The sequence below is a fragment of the Sinohyriopsis cumingii genome, chromosome 5 (assembly GCF_028554795.1).
Source record: "Sinohyriopsis cumingii isolate HCF-2022 chromosome 5, ASM2855479v2, whole genome shotgun sequence".
NCBI classification, from domain to species: Eukaryota; Metazoa; Mollusca; class Bivalvia; order Unionida; family Unionidae; genus Sinohyriopsis; species Sinohyriopsis cumingii.
Window position 1 is genome coordinate 98,457,093 of NC_142965.1, and position 16,154 is coordinate 98,473,246.

The following is a 16,154-nucleotide window of genomic DNA, read 5'->3' on the forward strand; positions in this document are numbered from 1 at the left end:
ATCATAATACATACTCATGTTCAATAAATTAGTGTGAGAAATTCATGTCAAAATTCTACTAATGAATGTTAAAAACAAAAACTTTTTGAAAACACATCTTAAAGTCAATAAAACTTTAGTTTTAATTTGTCAGACATAGTCTATACATTTGATTATTTTCTGGAACAGACAGACAGAGAAACCCATCAGCCCCCAAAGGGCTTCTTTTGGGAGGCTTCTTAAATTCAGTACAAAATCTGATAACTAAATTCCAAGGTTATAAATGACTGATTTAATTTTTATTTTCAATGAATAAATCTAGTTTTGTCTCAGTAACCATTATCATTATTTGATATGGAACATACCATATGTACTTGCTTGTAATCTGAGTCAAACTACAATGTACCAGGCTCTTAAGAAACTGCACAGACCAAGATCTGCTGGACAGGTGTATAATGTGGTAATGTGTCTGATTTACTAAGATGCAGATTGGGGTCTGTGTAGTCTGCAGTTGGACTCAACTTATATATGATACTAGGCAATTATGGATATACATGATAATACTAAATAAAGCATTGATAATTCTTATAGCTTACTGATATCTGATTTCTGCATTGCGTACGCTGCTGAAACCATACACCTCCTCCATCCTTTTCACTTTGTTCAAAGATAAGACAGGCTGAAGAAAATAAACAACAAAGCTGTTCAAACAGTATGAACATATTAAACAAATATTTCATAGCAAAGTGCGGTTTTTGCTTGATTTAAGCACCCTATAGACAAGGAATGGCAAACAAGCATAAGAGCAAACAAACAAACCATACAGTATGCACAAAATTACATGACTGGGACAATTACTGGGTATTGCACACATACTTAAGCTGAACATGCTATGAAAATAAAGATTATAGTGAAAGAATGTGATGCTAGACTTGTCTTCATACCTTCTATAGAAGTAAAGATACCAATATAAAGCTGACTATGGGGTAACCAGTCTACCTGATCATTCTGATTACCTGAGTGATTGGATTGACTGCAGAATTAGGTTTAATGCTAGTACCCAAAGGATCCATATAGCAATTGTACCTCAGAAGACAGGAGTTCTGCTACCTCCACAAATTATGGTAAGAACTCAGTAAGTTTAACTCATATTTTTTTCAGTTAGGACTCAATTACATCTTTTATCTGCTATCAAGAGGCTGCTGAAAACTCCAATTTTTCCCCCCGATTCTTAAGAATACTTACAAAATTAAAGGGCTTTTCTCAGTCAGGAACAAACCTTTTCTTTCTCCTGACGTTTTAGTTTCCTAGCAGGGTGGGAATCCTGTTGTCAGTATTTCGACAAATTCATAATTAGCGTGAGAGTGTCTAAGCCATCTCTTTTATAAGATTTTACAATGATTTGAGAACGCCACATGACTGTGCAAGAAAGTGGCACCAGAATCTAGCATATTTGTTTGGCAGTAGACAAGCCCTTATTAAAACATTACCTTATTGTTAAGCCGGACAAGGACATCCTTGACTTGCACTGACAGCAAAAGCCTCAGGTCTTCAGAAGTGAACTGCGAAAGATCTTCGTCTGGGGCCGAACTCCAACGCTCTGCCAGATCCTCACACACTTGTGCCATGCTGTCATCATAGCTATGGGGAGAAAAAATTCAGTATATCTCAATACCAGACAGTGAATTACCATATACAGAAAAATTAATGTTATGTTTTTTATTATAAAAATTAAATTACAAAATATCTGCATCATTCTCCGATATTTTGCAAACAAAGATTTGAAAATTTTAAATAGCGGTCTCACTTACATTGATGAAATACAACATCATATTCTTCATGTCATTAAGTCCTAGGATAAGAATCTCATAAGTAATTTTTCTTTTCTGTTTTCTTTTTCAAATTTATGATCAGGTCATGAAAGTCACAAAAAAGGCAGAAATTTCCCAAAATACCATGTGTGTTATTTGATCAATGAGTCAAAAAGCTTCTTTTTCACCATCAGAAGCATTGTACATAAAAATCAGTACCGTGAATATGTATTTAGGCTATTCCTGCACACAATTATTAAACACCATGAAATACAAAAGTTTTTTATAATGACATGTAAAATGCAAAATTCTTTTTGGAAACAACTTTTAACGTTTTGTTCGAAACACTTTACTAATTATCATGTATTATATGATGGTGTGTTATACATTTAAGAACTAGACCATACATATGTCAAATCTATAAAATAAATACAGCTTTTATTTATATAAATTACTGTTCGTTCTGTATAGTGTGAATTACCATGTCATATTCTTCAGTGTAAGCTTAGCATCAGGACAGCAATCACACACACACACACACCTGCACACACAGTGAATTTGATTTCATACAAAAGATATTTCTACATTTACAGTTAGATTTTGTATTCACTGATGATGAAATCTCATTAAGAAGGCTCCCATTTAACTGATATCCTGTTTCAATTACTTTATATGCTCACTTATAAGTCTTGTCCAACTGAAAACTGCACCCACCCAGATATGCCATTGCATAGAACAAAAAACACAGACCCGGAGCTGTTGGCACATAATGTGATAGCAATCAGGGCCTATGATGTTTTAAGTTGGACCAGACTTATAAACAAGTATATATGGTATCGATCTTTCCAAGATCTTAATAATAAAATCATTTGGTGAAGGCCTTGAAAACAGTTGCCTAATGCCATGTTTGTTTTTTCACTAAATGTATAATTCTGAAGTTATCATCTTAAGACTGAACAATCTTTGTGCAACAAAGCAAAATGAATAGTTAACTGCTTTGTTAATGTAGCAAAATAAAATATAAAATAAAAATTTATCATTATATTGTCCTGTCTTTCTTAAGAAAGCAGTTACAATTCTGTTTCACTAATACGATTATTCACCTTAGGAAGGAAAAATCCCACCCCCAAAAACAGCTGAATAATTTGAAAATACAAATCAAACACGAAGTAAAAGGTAATTTGGTACATCATCTCAACTTATACAATCAATATACAATTTTCACATTGTTAAAGGAAATCATCAAAATCTTATGATGAAAATATTCTAAATTCTACATTTGCAACAAATGTAATGATGATAAAACAATTTTAAAAAACATCAAATGAGTAGAATTATGACATTCTGGAGATAAGATATTGAAAAATGTTACCTGGGATGAACAGGAGGCATGCCAACTCCCTTGAACCATGTCTTCCAATCCACTGCATTTAATTTTTCAGTCTGGAAAATTAAAGTACCAAATTATACTTGCTTATAAGTCAAGTTCATCTGCCAAAAATATGGACCCAGATCTGTCATCGCATAATGTACAGATCAGGGTATGTGCTTTTTTTTTCTTTTTTTCTACCAATCACCTTTAACAAAGTGCAGACCTTGATTTGCAGGTGCATTATGTGATGGCCAATCTGGGTGTGCGCAATTTGCAGCTTGACTTGACTTAAAAGTGAGTATATATGGTAAACATAATACATGCACTGTCCTCATGGTTTCTATACAGAAATGTAAAATCTATAAAAATGTGATCTTGTTAAAACTTCTTAGACCAGTTCCAGTATAGAATACGTCACAGAATATCACCTATAAAAATGTAATTAAACAAAATAGGCATAATCCAGTGTAATCTATGTAGTTTCAGAGAAGATGCAGAAGAAATCATTCAACATAATATATATTATAACAACATTATGAAGTTCTTGCCAAATCTTTATGAATACATAATGCAAAAACTGAATTCCTAATTAATTTTTTACATCTGCAAAATTATTCCTGGCGATACACAAAAAACTTCAGAAGCCTTCAACCATACTTATTTTATTACCATACATCACATGTAATGTACAACAAAACAACAACTATTAAAAATTTTCAAATTGTATTTGGGCAAAAATTAGTTTCAAAATTCTATGAGAAATGGCGTAGACTCAGAATTGTTTTTCCTCATAATAATATAGCTAATTATACTTGCTTTAATCCTGCAGGAATTGAATCAACATATATTATCAGCATGGCTCCTCTCCCCATTTATCCATGCTTTGTAATTTCAATATACATTTAGAAAATGCAGCATGTCTTACAGCTTTTCCTTGTAGCCTGCTACTTTTTGTTTTTTAAAAATGTCTAATTCTTGACAGATTTATATTGACAAAATGCTTAATGTTGTTCATTATGTTTCTTATACATATATTGAAGGTCAAATATAAATACACAATAAATTTATGCCCATTTAATGTGCAAAAAATACATACAAATGTATAGATATACAGATTCATACATGTTTATGTTTACATGTAAATTTATCTTAAATTACAAGTTTTTGCTTTCAGATAAAACGACTTTTCTAAAATAAAACTTCTATAGCCAAAATATGTGTCAAATGATTTTATTGTTCCTGCATAAATTCAAGCATCTACTATTTGTCAAGGCCTACTTTTTTATTTTTGGCTCCTGCATGGTATCTAATCTTCACTGTTTAGCCAAGTGGTCTTAGAGCCTTGCCTTTACAGATTACTCACACATCTGCTTGACAACATGTCAGAAAGATTGCCATTAGCTTCTTGTGGATTGGTGGTTTTACCCAGAGTCTTTCTTTCCCATAAATACTGCGCATCCTGTATATCCCATCATGTGCTGAACAAAGGTGTTAAACCCCATAAAACCAAACCTTAAAACACCATGAAAATTTGTTGTGTAAACTGCATTCCCTTAAAAATGTCAAAATTTTCTCAGGTAGTATGACCTCATACAGTTTCTTCAAGCAGTTTATGTCCAAATACTTCTGTCTTGCAGGATGGAAATTGACACACTTCACAAGAATGTGTTCCATTGTCAGTGGACGCTGGCAAGGTATGTATTCTGGTCAAGATTCACGCTTCAGGAGGTAAGTACAAGTCAGGTGTGTCCAGCACAGTACCACTTCATCTCTCTGAATTATTCTATATGGCACTCTCCAATAGTGGGTTTGATCTTCATAAGTTCATTTGTGGAGTTTTCATTGCACGTATTTTGCCAAGTGTGATGAACATGCCAATTCAATTTGAAGTCAATATGTGGAATCTTCCATTCAGAAATGGGTGACTGCAGAGCAGTTTGGGCTGCTTTATCTGCCCTTTCATTTGCCCTTTATTTCAATGTGACTAGGAGGCCAACAGTACAGAATACTTTTCCCACACTGCATGAAAACATCATGTTTCTTCAATCTCTGGAATATCAATGGGCCATCGGGTTTAAGATTCTGCAAGGCTTTCAATGTGGAATGAGAATCCCCAAATTTGTTTTTTGAGAGGTTTCAAAGTAACATTAGTCATTCTATACTTACCTGCATTTTGTATTGAACCAGTTGTGACTCAGCCTCACTCAGATGCTTGTTGTTTTGTTGTTTAACACCATTTTTCAGTGCATGATAGGGCTATACATGGCAACCAGTATGACTGCTGGAGAAGAATCCATGAGAGCCCCAGCATGAACCACCAACCCAAAGGAAACTACTGGCCTCACCTGTTTGACCAACTTGTATTTTTGTAGCCTGCACAAGCTGTGAGTAGATTCTGAACTCATGTAGTTTAAGCAGTTGACCTTAAAAACCATGCTTAACATTAACACTTGGTATCTGTATATGGGTTAAATCTTTTTAGTATCATTAGGCCTCATCTGGGGACTGTCACACTGAACAACAGTTGTGTCTCTTGGCTGAAGAGGTATGCAATAATCCCATTTGTTCCTTTTTCTTTCTGTCATTCAAGTTTGACAGAATTTGTTTTGTTACTTGATCTGAAATTTTCTCTAGATTTCCATAATGACAGTCAAATTTAAAATGGTGTTATCCTGTTTTTATTAGACAAAAGTTACTTTTAAGTTACAGCAATATATATATATATATATATATATATATATATATATATATATATATATATATAATTGTAAATGATGAGGCTGATTCAAGTTTCTTAGTCTTTTATAGTAATTACTGTCATAGACTGATATCATGTAAACCTATATGATTATATATAATGTAGAGCAATTTCTAACATTCAGTCCTGGCCTTTACATGTGTTGTAAATACTCGCTTATAAGTCCAACTGCAAACTGCACAGACCCAGATCTGCCATTGCATAATTCACAGATCTCGATCTGTGCAGTTTGTAAGTAATCAGCAGAACCAACAACACAGACCCTAGTCTGCAAGCACATTATGCTATGGCAGAGCAGGATGTAATGTTATGACTCAATGGTCATAAACTAAGTAACAGATAGAAGCAAAACCAACAAGTTCTGTAAAACTTAACAAATAATTCAATTACCAAAGTTATAAATGAAAATGTAAGAGGAGCTTATAGTATTATGAAGAGAATCCAAAATAAGCCCAAAATAGTTCTTTATAAGTCCAAAAGAATGAAAGGTTCCATACAAATTTCAGGGGCCCCGAGTGGCCAAGTGGTCTAAAGTGATCTTCGGTATGGATCACTGCCATCTCACCTCTGTCTGCAGCGTTCGAGTTTAAGATTCAGCCAATGTGGGTATGTGAGAAAGCTTGCCAGTAGCTTCTCGTGGGTCGGTGGTTCTTTCTGGGGTTTTCCTGTGTTCTTCCTCCACCATTAATACTGGCCGCCATATATAGCCTATTGTGTGCTGAAAAATGGCATTAAACCCCACAACAACAACAACAACAACAACAAAAATTTCAGAACTGGAAATGTACTGGTCTGCCAAGATTTGTGACATTGTCAAAATCGCATTGACCAGACCTTGTATGAATAATTCACAATATATAGTTCCAGAATAATATTACTCTCCAAAAAATGAGAACTTCCTATTTACACTGAACAGTCCAAACAAATGTTTTTCCTCTCAAATAATATCTAAGTACAACATAAAATACATCTGCAGACTTGATATTACAACTGGAACACAAGAAATAAGAATGACTCCAAAACAGGAATAAAATTTGATTGCTCAGTTCTCACCTTCTGTTATGTTTCACATCATACCCCAATGCAACAGATCATACTACTCAATAAATATTTTTAAATACATATTCAAGTGACCTTGCCCATACAAATGGAAATTACTTGACTGTTCTAGAACTGTCCAAACCCCACCAGCCAATGAGAAATTAACCCAAAGTCATCAACCAGTCTTATTATCAAGATAATTATTAGTAATTGTCAGCACATACATAAGCATCTATTTATAGATCATTAAGTAATTTTACGCTCTTAATATCTGTAAAACAGACCCTAGTCACAAAATCTGTATAATCACCATAACTTACATCCATGAATAAAAATGACAAAAATTAGACAAAATTATGTACTAGGAGTTTTAAAAAATATAGATAAACATAACATTATGTTGTATTCAGGCGGATGCAACTTATAAATGAGTATCTATATCTGCATTTGCACCATAATGCAGAGGCACCTGTATCTTCAATACAAAAAAAGCTATGGACAACACTAACTCCACTCCTCTCAATCAGTGGGAAAAAGAGAGTGGGTATTATTATTAATTTCCCTTTTTTATTCATGGCAATGAGTGCCTGTGTGGAAGCTATCTTGCTGAAGTTTAGTACCATGTAGACCGCTAGGTCTGCATGTAAGTGGGGCTACAGAAGGAGGTCTTCAAAAAGACTGGAAAGAATGTTACTCCTTATATGTTGTACATTAATAAATTAAAGCAGGTCTTTTAAATTAGTGGACAAGATCATTTTTGCACCTGGTATGTATCCTTGCTTACATGTGTTATGTGAACAACTTAATTTCACACCATTTATATGACTGGGGCTTTCACTCAAGTCTGTTCCATTTTAAACATATATCACACCCAGGGTACTCTGATTACATCCTCATATGAAAATGATACAAAATTCTTTGACTACTCCATACTGAAAGTGCTCTCCCAAATATGTTTTACTGGAATATCCCTTATATTTGCTACATTGGTCCATCTCTTATAAGGTCACCCACAGTGCAGCAGAAAAGTGACCTAATAAGAGGGGTGGATCCCATGGATTGATTAATAATTACATATTAAGTATGCAAGGCATAATTAATTTTTAAATATATATTTTCATTTAAAACTCACAGGCATGATATGGAATCAATGTGATTAGATCATATCAATGTTATTTAAAATAATTAGGAAAGGTCATCAAAAAGTCTAATCAAAACTTAATTGAAAATGTAGTTGTTACAGTGGATCTTATGGACAGTCACATTATTAATGGATAAATTTAATTCATAGTCATACTCAACCATGATCTTCATGACACAGGCTTTACCCAGTTTGATCAAAATCCTATAAAAATATCGTCTCTGCATTAATAAAAACAAGAATCTCCATATTACATGTAAGTTTAAGATCACAAAAATATGCACAGGTCTCGATCATAATAAAATCATCCAAAATCTTGACAATATACACAAAGTTTAATTAAAACTGGGTCAGTGATAGTCTCTCAAGAAGTAATAATTCCAGCCAAAACATGCCTGATGACCTCATTAATACGAGTAGATCATGATTGTAAAAGATTAATTAGACATCCTTACAATATAACCCACTTACCAACGTTAACAAAACATGACAGAAATAGAATCAGTCAAGTGATGACAATTTCAATGAATCTGATGCAAAATCACCTCACAAATATGCATATATTTGTTGCTCATCCACGATCTTCATTTTGTAAGCCTATTAACCAAGTCTGATCAAAACTGGATTGGGAATAGTTTCTAGCGTTGTAACAAGCTCAGCCAATCACATGCAAGTTACAGTGTACATTGGTCTTCCAAGCCAATCAAACGCAGGTTCACACCATTAATAAGTGAGGATCATAAACATTATAAAACTGAGATATCGATCATTTAACCATATATCTGATGTCTACTCAAAATCAGATAAAACAGTGTCTTCAAGACTGGCAACTAGCTCAGCCAATCAGGTATAAGATCACCTCATTAAAATGCATTGGTCTTGTTCATTATCAAAACTGTAAAAAAAAGTCATAAAGCAGCATTAAGTTTTACCTCTGACTGAAAGTATGAGTACAGGAAATCTTTCCATGTATCCGTGTCTAGAGACTGGTACTTGAATCTTTCTATGTAGGCTCTCAAGAAGGGTTCAAACACTTCTGTAATAAAATAGAAATTTGGCTTTAATGGAATACTATTTTCATACACAACATCTCATTAATTTGTATTTGAACCAATATGTAATAAGTCTTCTCAAATTGTTTCATGTAATTTGAAAAAACAGGACACTGTGACATCCTGTTCTCCACTGATTCCTGCTTCAGTGGAGGCAAAGCACATATTCCACAAGAGACAAAGCATTTTATCATTTGTAACTTGAATCTATTGTTTAAGAGTAGGAAAACAATTTTGGAAGGGGGGACCACTGGTGTTATACTTATGTTTAAGATATTCTGGATGGCAACATTTCAACAAACAAGAACTGTGTTAAAGGTATTTTCTAAACAGAATTATGCTTGATGTATTTTGGGAAATGACAACAATTATTAATTTTAAAAAAAAGAAAACTGGAATTTTGAGAATAAACTAAATAACCTATCAATGTCTTCACCCTACCCCACCCTCCCCTGATTAATCAAAAGGTCCTACGCCACTTAGTGCATCTGGAACCCATTAAAAAATTTTTTTTAAAATATTACAAATTTGAAGTTTCCATCTTAAACAGTTTATACGAAATTGTTAAAAAATCATTGATACAAATGCACAGATATATGAGCACAGCAAAAGCTTTGAACTTCTTCCTCAACTAGTATGGGAAAAATTGCCCAAGAATTACCTGGGCCCCCAAGTAACCTTTCCAGGTAGAAGAGCAGGGCAAAACCCTTTTCATATGGCACGATGGAAAATGCATCATCTGGATCAATCCCTTTCAGGTCTGTCACAAGCTGAGTATATGGGTGTTCTGCTCCCAGAACACTGACCTAGGTCATGAACAAAAAAAAAGACAAAACAATTACAGCACTTCAATTAAAAAACACACCTGTACACAGGTGTTACATACGATACACATATAACCATTCATAGATAGACTCAACTGATAAGAAAGTAAAAATGGTACACGACTATTTGCAAACAAGTGTAATAAGAAATGATAACATTTTAATCATGTGGACAAACTCTGGCAAATAAATAATTTTGAAGATATACATATTATGACTTTTCTTTTGGACTAATTATTCATGTGTTCAAATATAATTTGCCTGTATTTACAAGATTTATCATTCAGAAAATGTATAAAGGTATTTACAGTAACCAGGACAAGGTCAAAACAGTCCAACAGAAATAGATTATTGATAACAAAGATAACCTTCAATCTTACAAAATGATATAAGACTATTAACAAGGCATATCAGTGTATGGTTTGTCCTGGACTCCAGACAATTTTTCATTCACTGACAAGCAAAACATGGAGAGTTCTGCATTCTTGTAAACAGGTGTGGCAGATAATATTTAAATTATGTGCAATACAACATGATTATTTACTATACAACAACATAATTATTTACTATACAATACATCTATACAGCATCATTAATTATACAACATCATTATTTACCATACAACAGAATTATTTACTATACAACAAAAATTATTCATTATACAACAAATGTATTCACAATAAAACACAATTATTTGCTATACAATACAACACAATCATTTACTATGCAATACAACACAATTATTTACAAGTCAACATGATCATTTACTATACAACATAATTATTCACTATACAACACAATTATTCACTATAAAATACAATATAATTACTGCTCTGCTAACATGGGTACGTGAGAAAGCCTGCCAGTAACTTCTCATGGGTCAGTGGTTCTTCCCGGGATTTTCCAGGGTTCTTCCTATGCCAATTATACTGGGCACCATGTATAGCCTATATTGTGCTGCAAAATGACATTAAACCCCTACAACAACAACAACAACTATATAATTATTCACAATACAATACAACACAATTATTTACTATACAACATAATTATACAACACAATTAGTTACTATATAATACAATATAATTATTCACCATACAATACAGCATAATAATTTGCCAAGAATTGTAAAGAAAGTATTGTAAAGGATTTATTCAGGAGAATAAAAATTTATTTATGAAAATGCAAACTGTAAATGCAGTTTTATGATGAATACAGCATCAAGATAATTAAACAAGTTAAACAGGATATAAGTGCACTTCTTTTGTCAGAGCAATTTATTGATAAAGTTCACAGTGAGATTTGAATGTGATAAACAGAAAAAAACATTAGCTAGAATTATACATCCATTCACAAACTGTCCAAAGAACATTACCCTGAAGTAAACATCCATCACAAACTGTCCAAAGGACATTATTTTAAGTAAACATCCATCACAAACAGTCCAAAGAATATTAGCTAGAAATATACATCCATTCACAAACTGTCCAAAGAACATTACCTTGAAGTAAACATCCATCAAAAACTGTCCAAAGAACATTTATTTTAGCTAAAACTATACATTCATTCATAAACTGTCCAAAGAACATTACTAGAATTAAACATCCATCACAAACTGTCCAAAGAACATTACCTTGAAGTAAACATCCATCACAAACTGTCCAAAGAACATTACCTTGAAGTAAACATCCATCAAAAACTGTCCAAAGAACATTAGCTAGAAGTATACAGCCATTCACAAACTGTCCAAAGAATATTAGCTAGAAGTACAAATCCATTCACAAACTGTCCAAAAAACATTACCTTGAAGTAAACATCCAATCACAAACTGTCCAAAAATCATTGGCTGGGAATATACATCCATTTGCAAACTGTCAAAAGAACATTAGCTTGGAATATACATCCATTCACATACTGTCCACAGACTGTTGGCTAGAAATACACATCCATTCACAAACTGTCCAAAGAACATTAGGTAAAAGAATATATCCATTTACAATCTGTCCAAAGAACTTTAGCTAGAGGTATACATCCATGAACACCTCTTTCAAACTATTTGTATCACCTTTAGCCATCTATGTGCTCTCAACTTAATCAACATAAACTCATAATGCACCATCACCAGCAGATAAACAGTAGAGCAGATTGTGACTTTAAGATGTTCACATCTGGCAGAAGGCATAAAATTAGTATGTGTGGGCTTTTAAGCGTGGTTATTTAACAAATTTTGGGCAACAAGTTGTCTGATTAAAGGTTCCTCCTGAAAAGTGGATGGGTTGAGAAACTTTTTGCAAATTGTTATAACCTGGTAAGTCAATACCCATATGAGATTCTGTTTATCAACCTGTAATTTATATTAAGCTTGCTCTCGTCTAAGGTATTCATCTTATGTACAATGCTCTTCTATCTTATCCAACACATTGCAGAACCAGCTTCAACACAAATAATATATTTAAAACTCATGGTAAATACCTATCTAATCCTAATCTTACAAGGGATCATTTCCATATTTAATTTACAGTGTGCAATGGTCTTACAAGTGATCATTTAAATATTTAATTTACAGTGTACAATGGTCTTCCAAGTGATCATTTCCATATTTAATTTACAGTGTGCAATGGTCTTACAAGTGATCATTTCCATATTTAATTTACAGTGTGCAATGGTCTTACAAGTGATCATTTAAATATTTAATTTACAGTGTACAATGGTCTTCCAAGTGATCATTTCCATATTTAATTTACAGTGTGCAATGGTCTTACAAGTGATCATTTCCATATTTAATTTACAGTGTGCAATGGTCTTACAAGTGATCATTTCCATATTTAATTTACAGTGTAAAATCATCTTAAAAGAGATCATTTACATATTTAACTTACAGTATACAATGGTCTTCCAAGTGATCATTTCCATATTTAATTTACAGTGTGCAATGGTCTTACAAGTGATCATTTCCATATTTAATTTACAGTGTGCAATGGTCTTACAAGTGATCATTTCCATATTTAATTTACAGTGTAAAATCATCTTAAAAGAGATCATTTACATATTTAACTTACAGTATACAATGGTCTTCCAAGTGATCATTTCCATATTTAATTTACAGTGTGCAATGGTCTTACAAGTGATCATTTCCATATTTAATTTACAGTGTGCAATGGTCTTACAAGTGATCATTTCCATATTTAACTTACAGTATACAATGGTCTTCCAAGTGATCATTTCCATATTTAATTTACAGTGTGCAATGGTCTTACAAGTGATCATTTCCATATTTAATTTACAGTGTAAAATCATCTTAAAAGAGATCATTTACATATTTAACTTACAGTATACAATGGTCTTCCAAGTGATCATTTCCATATTTAATTTACAGTGTGCAATGGTCTTACAAGTGATCATTTAAATATTTAACTTACAGTGTAAAATCATCTTAAAAGAGATCATTTACATATTTAACTTACAGTATACAATGGTCTTCCAAGTGATCATTTCCATATTTAATTTACAGTGTGCAATGGTCTTACAAGTGATCATTTAAATATTTAACTTACAGTGTAAAATCATCTTAAAAGAGATCATTTACATATTTAACTTACAGTATACAATGGTCTTCCAAGTGATCATTTCCATATTTAATTTACAGTGTGCAATGGTCTTACAAGTGATCATTTAAATATTTAACTTACAGTGTAAAATCATCTTAAAAGAGATCATTTACATATTTAACTTACAGTATACAATGGTCTTCCAAGTGATCATTTCCATATTTAATTTACAGTGTGCAATGGTCTTACAAGTGATCATTTAAATATTTAACTTACAGTGTAAAATCATCTTAAAAGAGATCATTTACATATTTAACTTACAGTATACAATGGTCTTCCAAGTGATCATTTCCATATTTAATTTACAGTGTGCAATGGTCTTACAAGTGATCATTTAAATATTTAACTTACAGTGTAAAATCATCTTAAAAGAGATCATTTACATATTTAACTTACAGTATACAATGGTCTTCCAAGTGATCATTTCCATATTTAATTTACAGTGTGCAATGGTCTTACAAGTGATCATTTAAATATTTAACTTACAGTGTAAAATCATCTTAAAAGAGATCATTTACATATTTCACTTACAGTATGCAATGGTCTTCCAAGTGATCATTTCCATATTTAATTTACAGTGTGCAATGGTCTTCCAAGTGATCATTTACATATTTAACTTACAGTGTACAATGGTCTTCCAAGCGATCATATCCATATTTAATATACAGTGTACAATGGTCTTAAAAGAGATCAGTTACATATTTAATTTACAGTGTCCCAACATATATGGTTAATACGGTACTTTGGCAAGTTGAAGACATTGCTTCTTATCCCAATTATTCAATGGAACTTGTGGAAAAACACAGTCAACTACAATCAACTACTGCTGAAAGAGAGAGATTATCACGATGAACAGATTCTGGGTTTATAAATGTGTATGCCTTATGTAATGACTTGGATTTTTATACAAGATGCTGGTGGGAAACAGACTACAATACTGGTTTTAGGCAGGTCCAATAACATCAGTTATATTATTCTGGTATATGACAGCAATGTGTGATAGAAAGCATCACATGCAGTTATCGATGATAATCAACAATGTTATCTCAATTTCCAGTCACACATAATTCATTTGAGTATGTTCTGGAAGATGTAGATGATTGCTAAAGAGTAATGCTTTAATACTGAATTTACGAAAATAATTGAATAACATTTGGCTTTTGAGAGCCTTGGCAAGCAAAACTGCACATTATTCAAGGAATTTCATAAATTTAATCTTAAATCATTAACCAAATGAGAATCTGTTTATCACAAAGTTTATATTTTAATGGAAATAGTTTAGAGAAAAAGAAGAAATATTTTCTTTCTCACTGGCTCAGACATTGCACCTATCATTTATTGCACATACAAAATAGTCCTAGATTTTAAATTTAATTAAAAATGTGCAGTTCAATATCCAGTAACATTTAAAAATAGATTTTCAAAAAATACAAATTATAATTCAAATAGCAACTGTCCTTGCAAATCAGCAGATCATCTGAATCATCAGAGAGAAATCAAAATTCCTGTGTAATGTCACAGTTAGCTTACTAGGTTTAGGTTAGTCATTCCATGTACATCGATTTTCATGTGAATGTTTATGTTTCCACCTAAAGTGTGTCAATTCCTCTACTAGGCATTCCAGCTGTTGGGTATTTATGTGATGGGATGATCAATGGATAGAGTTACTGTGATGCATTTCTGACTGAAAAATTGCATTATCTGGATTTGAAACAGTACAATAGATACAGTCCCATATTTTGAATCAGAATTTACATCCTATAATAATAAACATTAGCTCATTGCAGCTATTTTACTACATAAATAAATGCTGTGGTTGGACAACATTCTGTTAAATGGGAGAACAGCATATGTCCACATTTTTTTTATACAGAGCTGAGTTTATTTAATCTTTTAAGTAAATATTTAAGTCAATTTGTGACATGGTTGGGTGCATCTTACTGCTTACTGGTGCCTTCCCACCTCTATCCAATGACTGCTACCATAGGTTTTTATTTGTAACAAGGGTGGGTGAGGTAAATTGGCCATATTCCAAAATATATAGCCTTTTCACAATGCTCCTTGAGAAATTGATTCAAAACATGACTACCAAAATGTTGATACTAATAGCAAAAAACAAAATTTTTCCAGTAGGCAGGATAAGTAGAAGTCCCCTAGTCGCAGCCAATCAGTAAATGGAATACTGTGCAAGAATTTCATGGGCTTGTTGGGACCAATCAAAATCATATAAATAGACTGGTTAACATTTTGTAATATTAAAAAAATTAAATTGCACATACTACATGTAAAGTGTACTTTTTACTGGATAAAACACCAGCTTTCTCAACGAAGTTTACTGTTCCGTTGCTGCATTAATCAATGGTCATTCAGAGTAATCTGCCAAAGGAAACTGATTAGCTCAACATTATGTTTTATCAAAACTGTGATATATGTGGTACACCATATATACATGCTTATAACTCAACTCCAACTGCAAACAACACAGATAATGATCTACTGTTGAATAATATGCCAGCAGATCAAGGTCTATGCTGTTTGTTCTACTGGAATCAATTTATAAGTGAGTA

At 32.6% G+C, this 16,154-nt stretch overlaps 1 protein-coding gene across 5 annotated transcripts in view; it reads right to left on the reverse strand.

The window, feature by feature from the left end:
- The window catches only part of LOC149799847 (leukotriene A-4 hydrolase-like), a 103,583-nt gene that overhangs the window by 17,453 nt on the left and 69,976 nt on the right, over nt 1–16,154 (reverse strand). For all 5 annotated transcript variants that reach the window (XM_089959271.1, XM_089959270.1, XM_089959272.1 and 2 more), the window contains 5 exons: nt 9,816–9,960; nt 9,035–9,138; nt 3,163–3,233; nt 1,470–1,620; nt 576–658 (listed from right to left, as the gene is read on the reverse strand). In XM_089959271.1, coding sequence (XP_089815397.1) covers nt 576–658; nt 1,470–1,620; nt 3,163–3,233; nt 9,035–9,138; nt 9,816–9,960 — 554 coding nt within the window. The remainder of the gene's footprint in view (nt 1–575; nt 659–1,469; nt 1,621–3,162; nt 3,234–9,034; nt 9,139–9,815; nt 9,961–16,154) is intronic.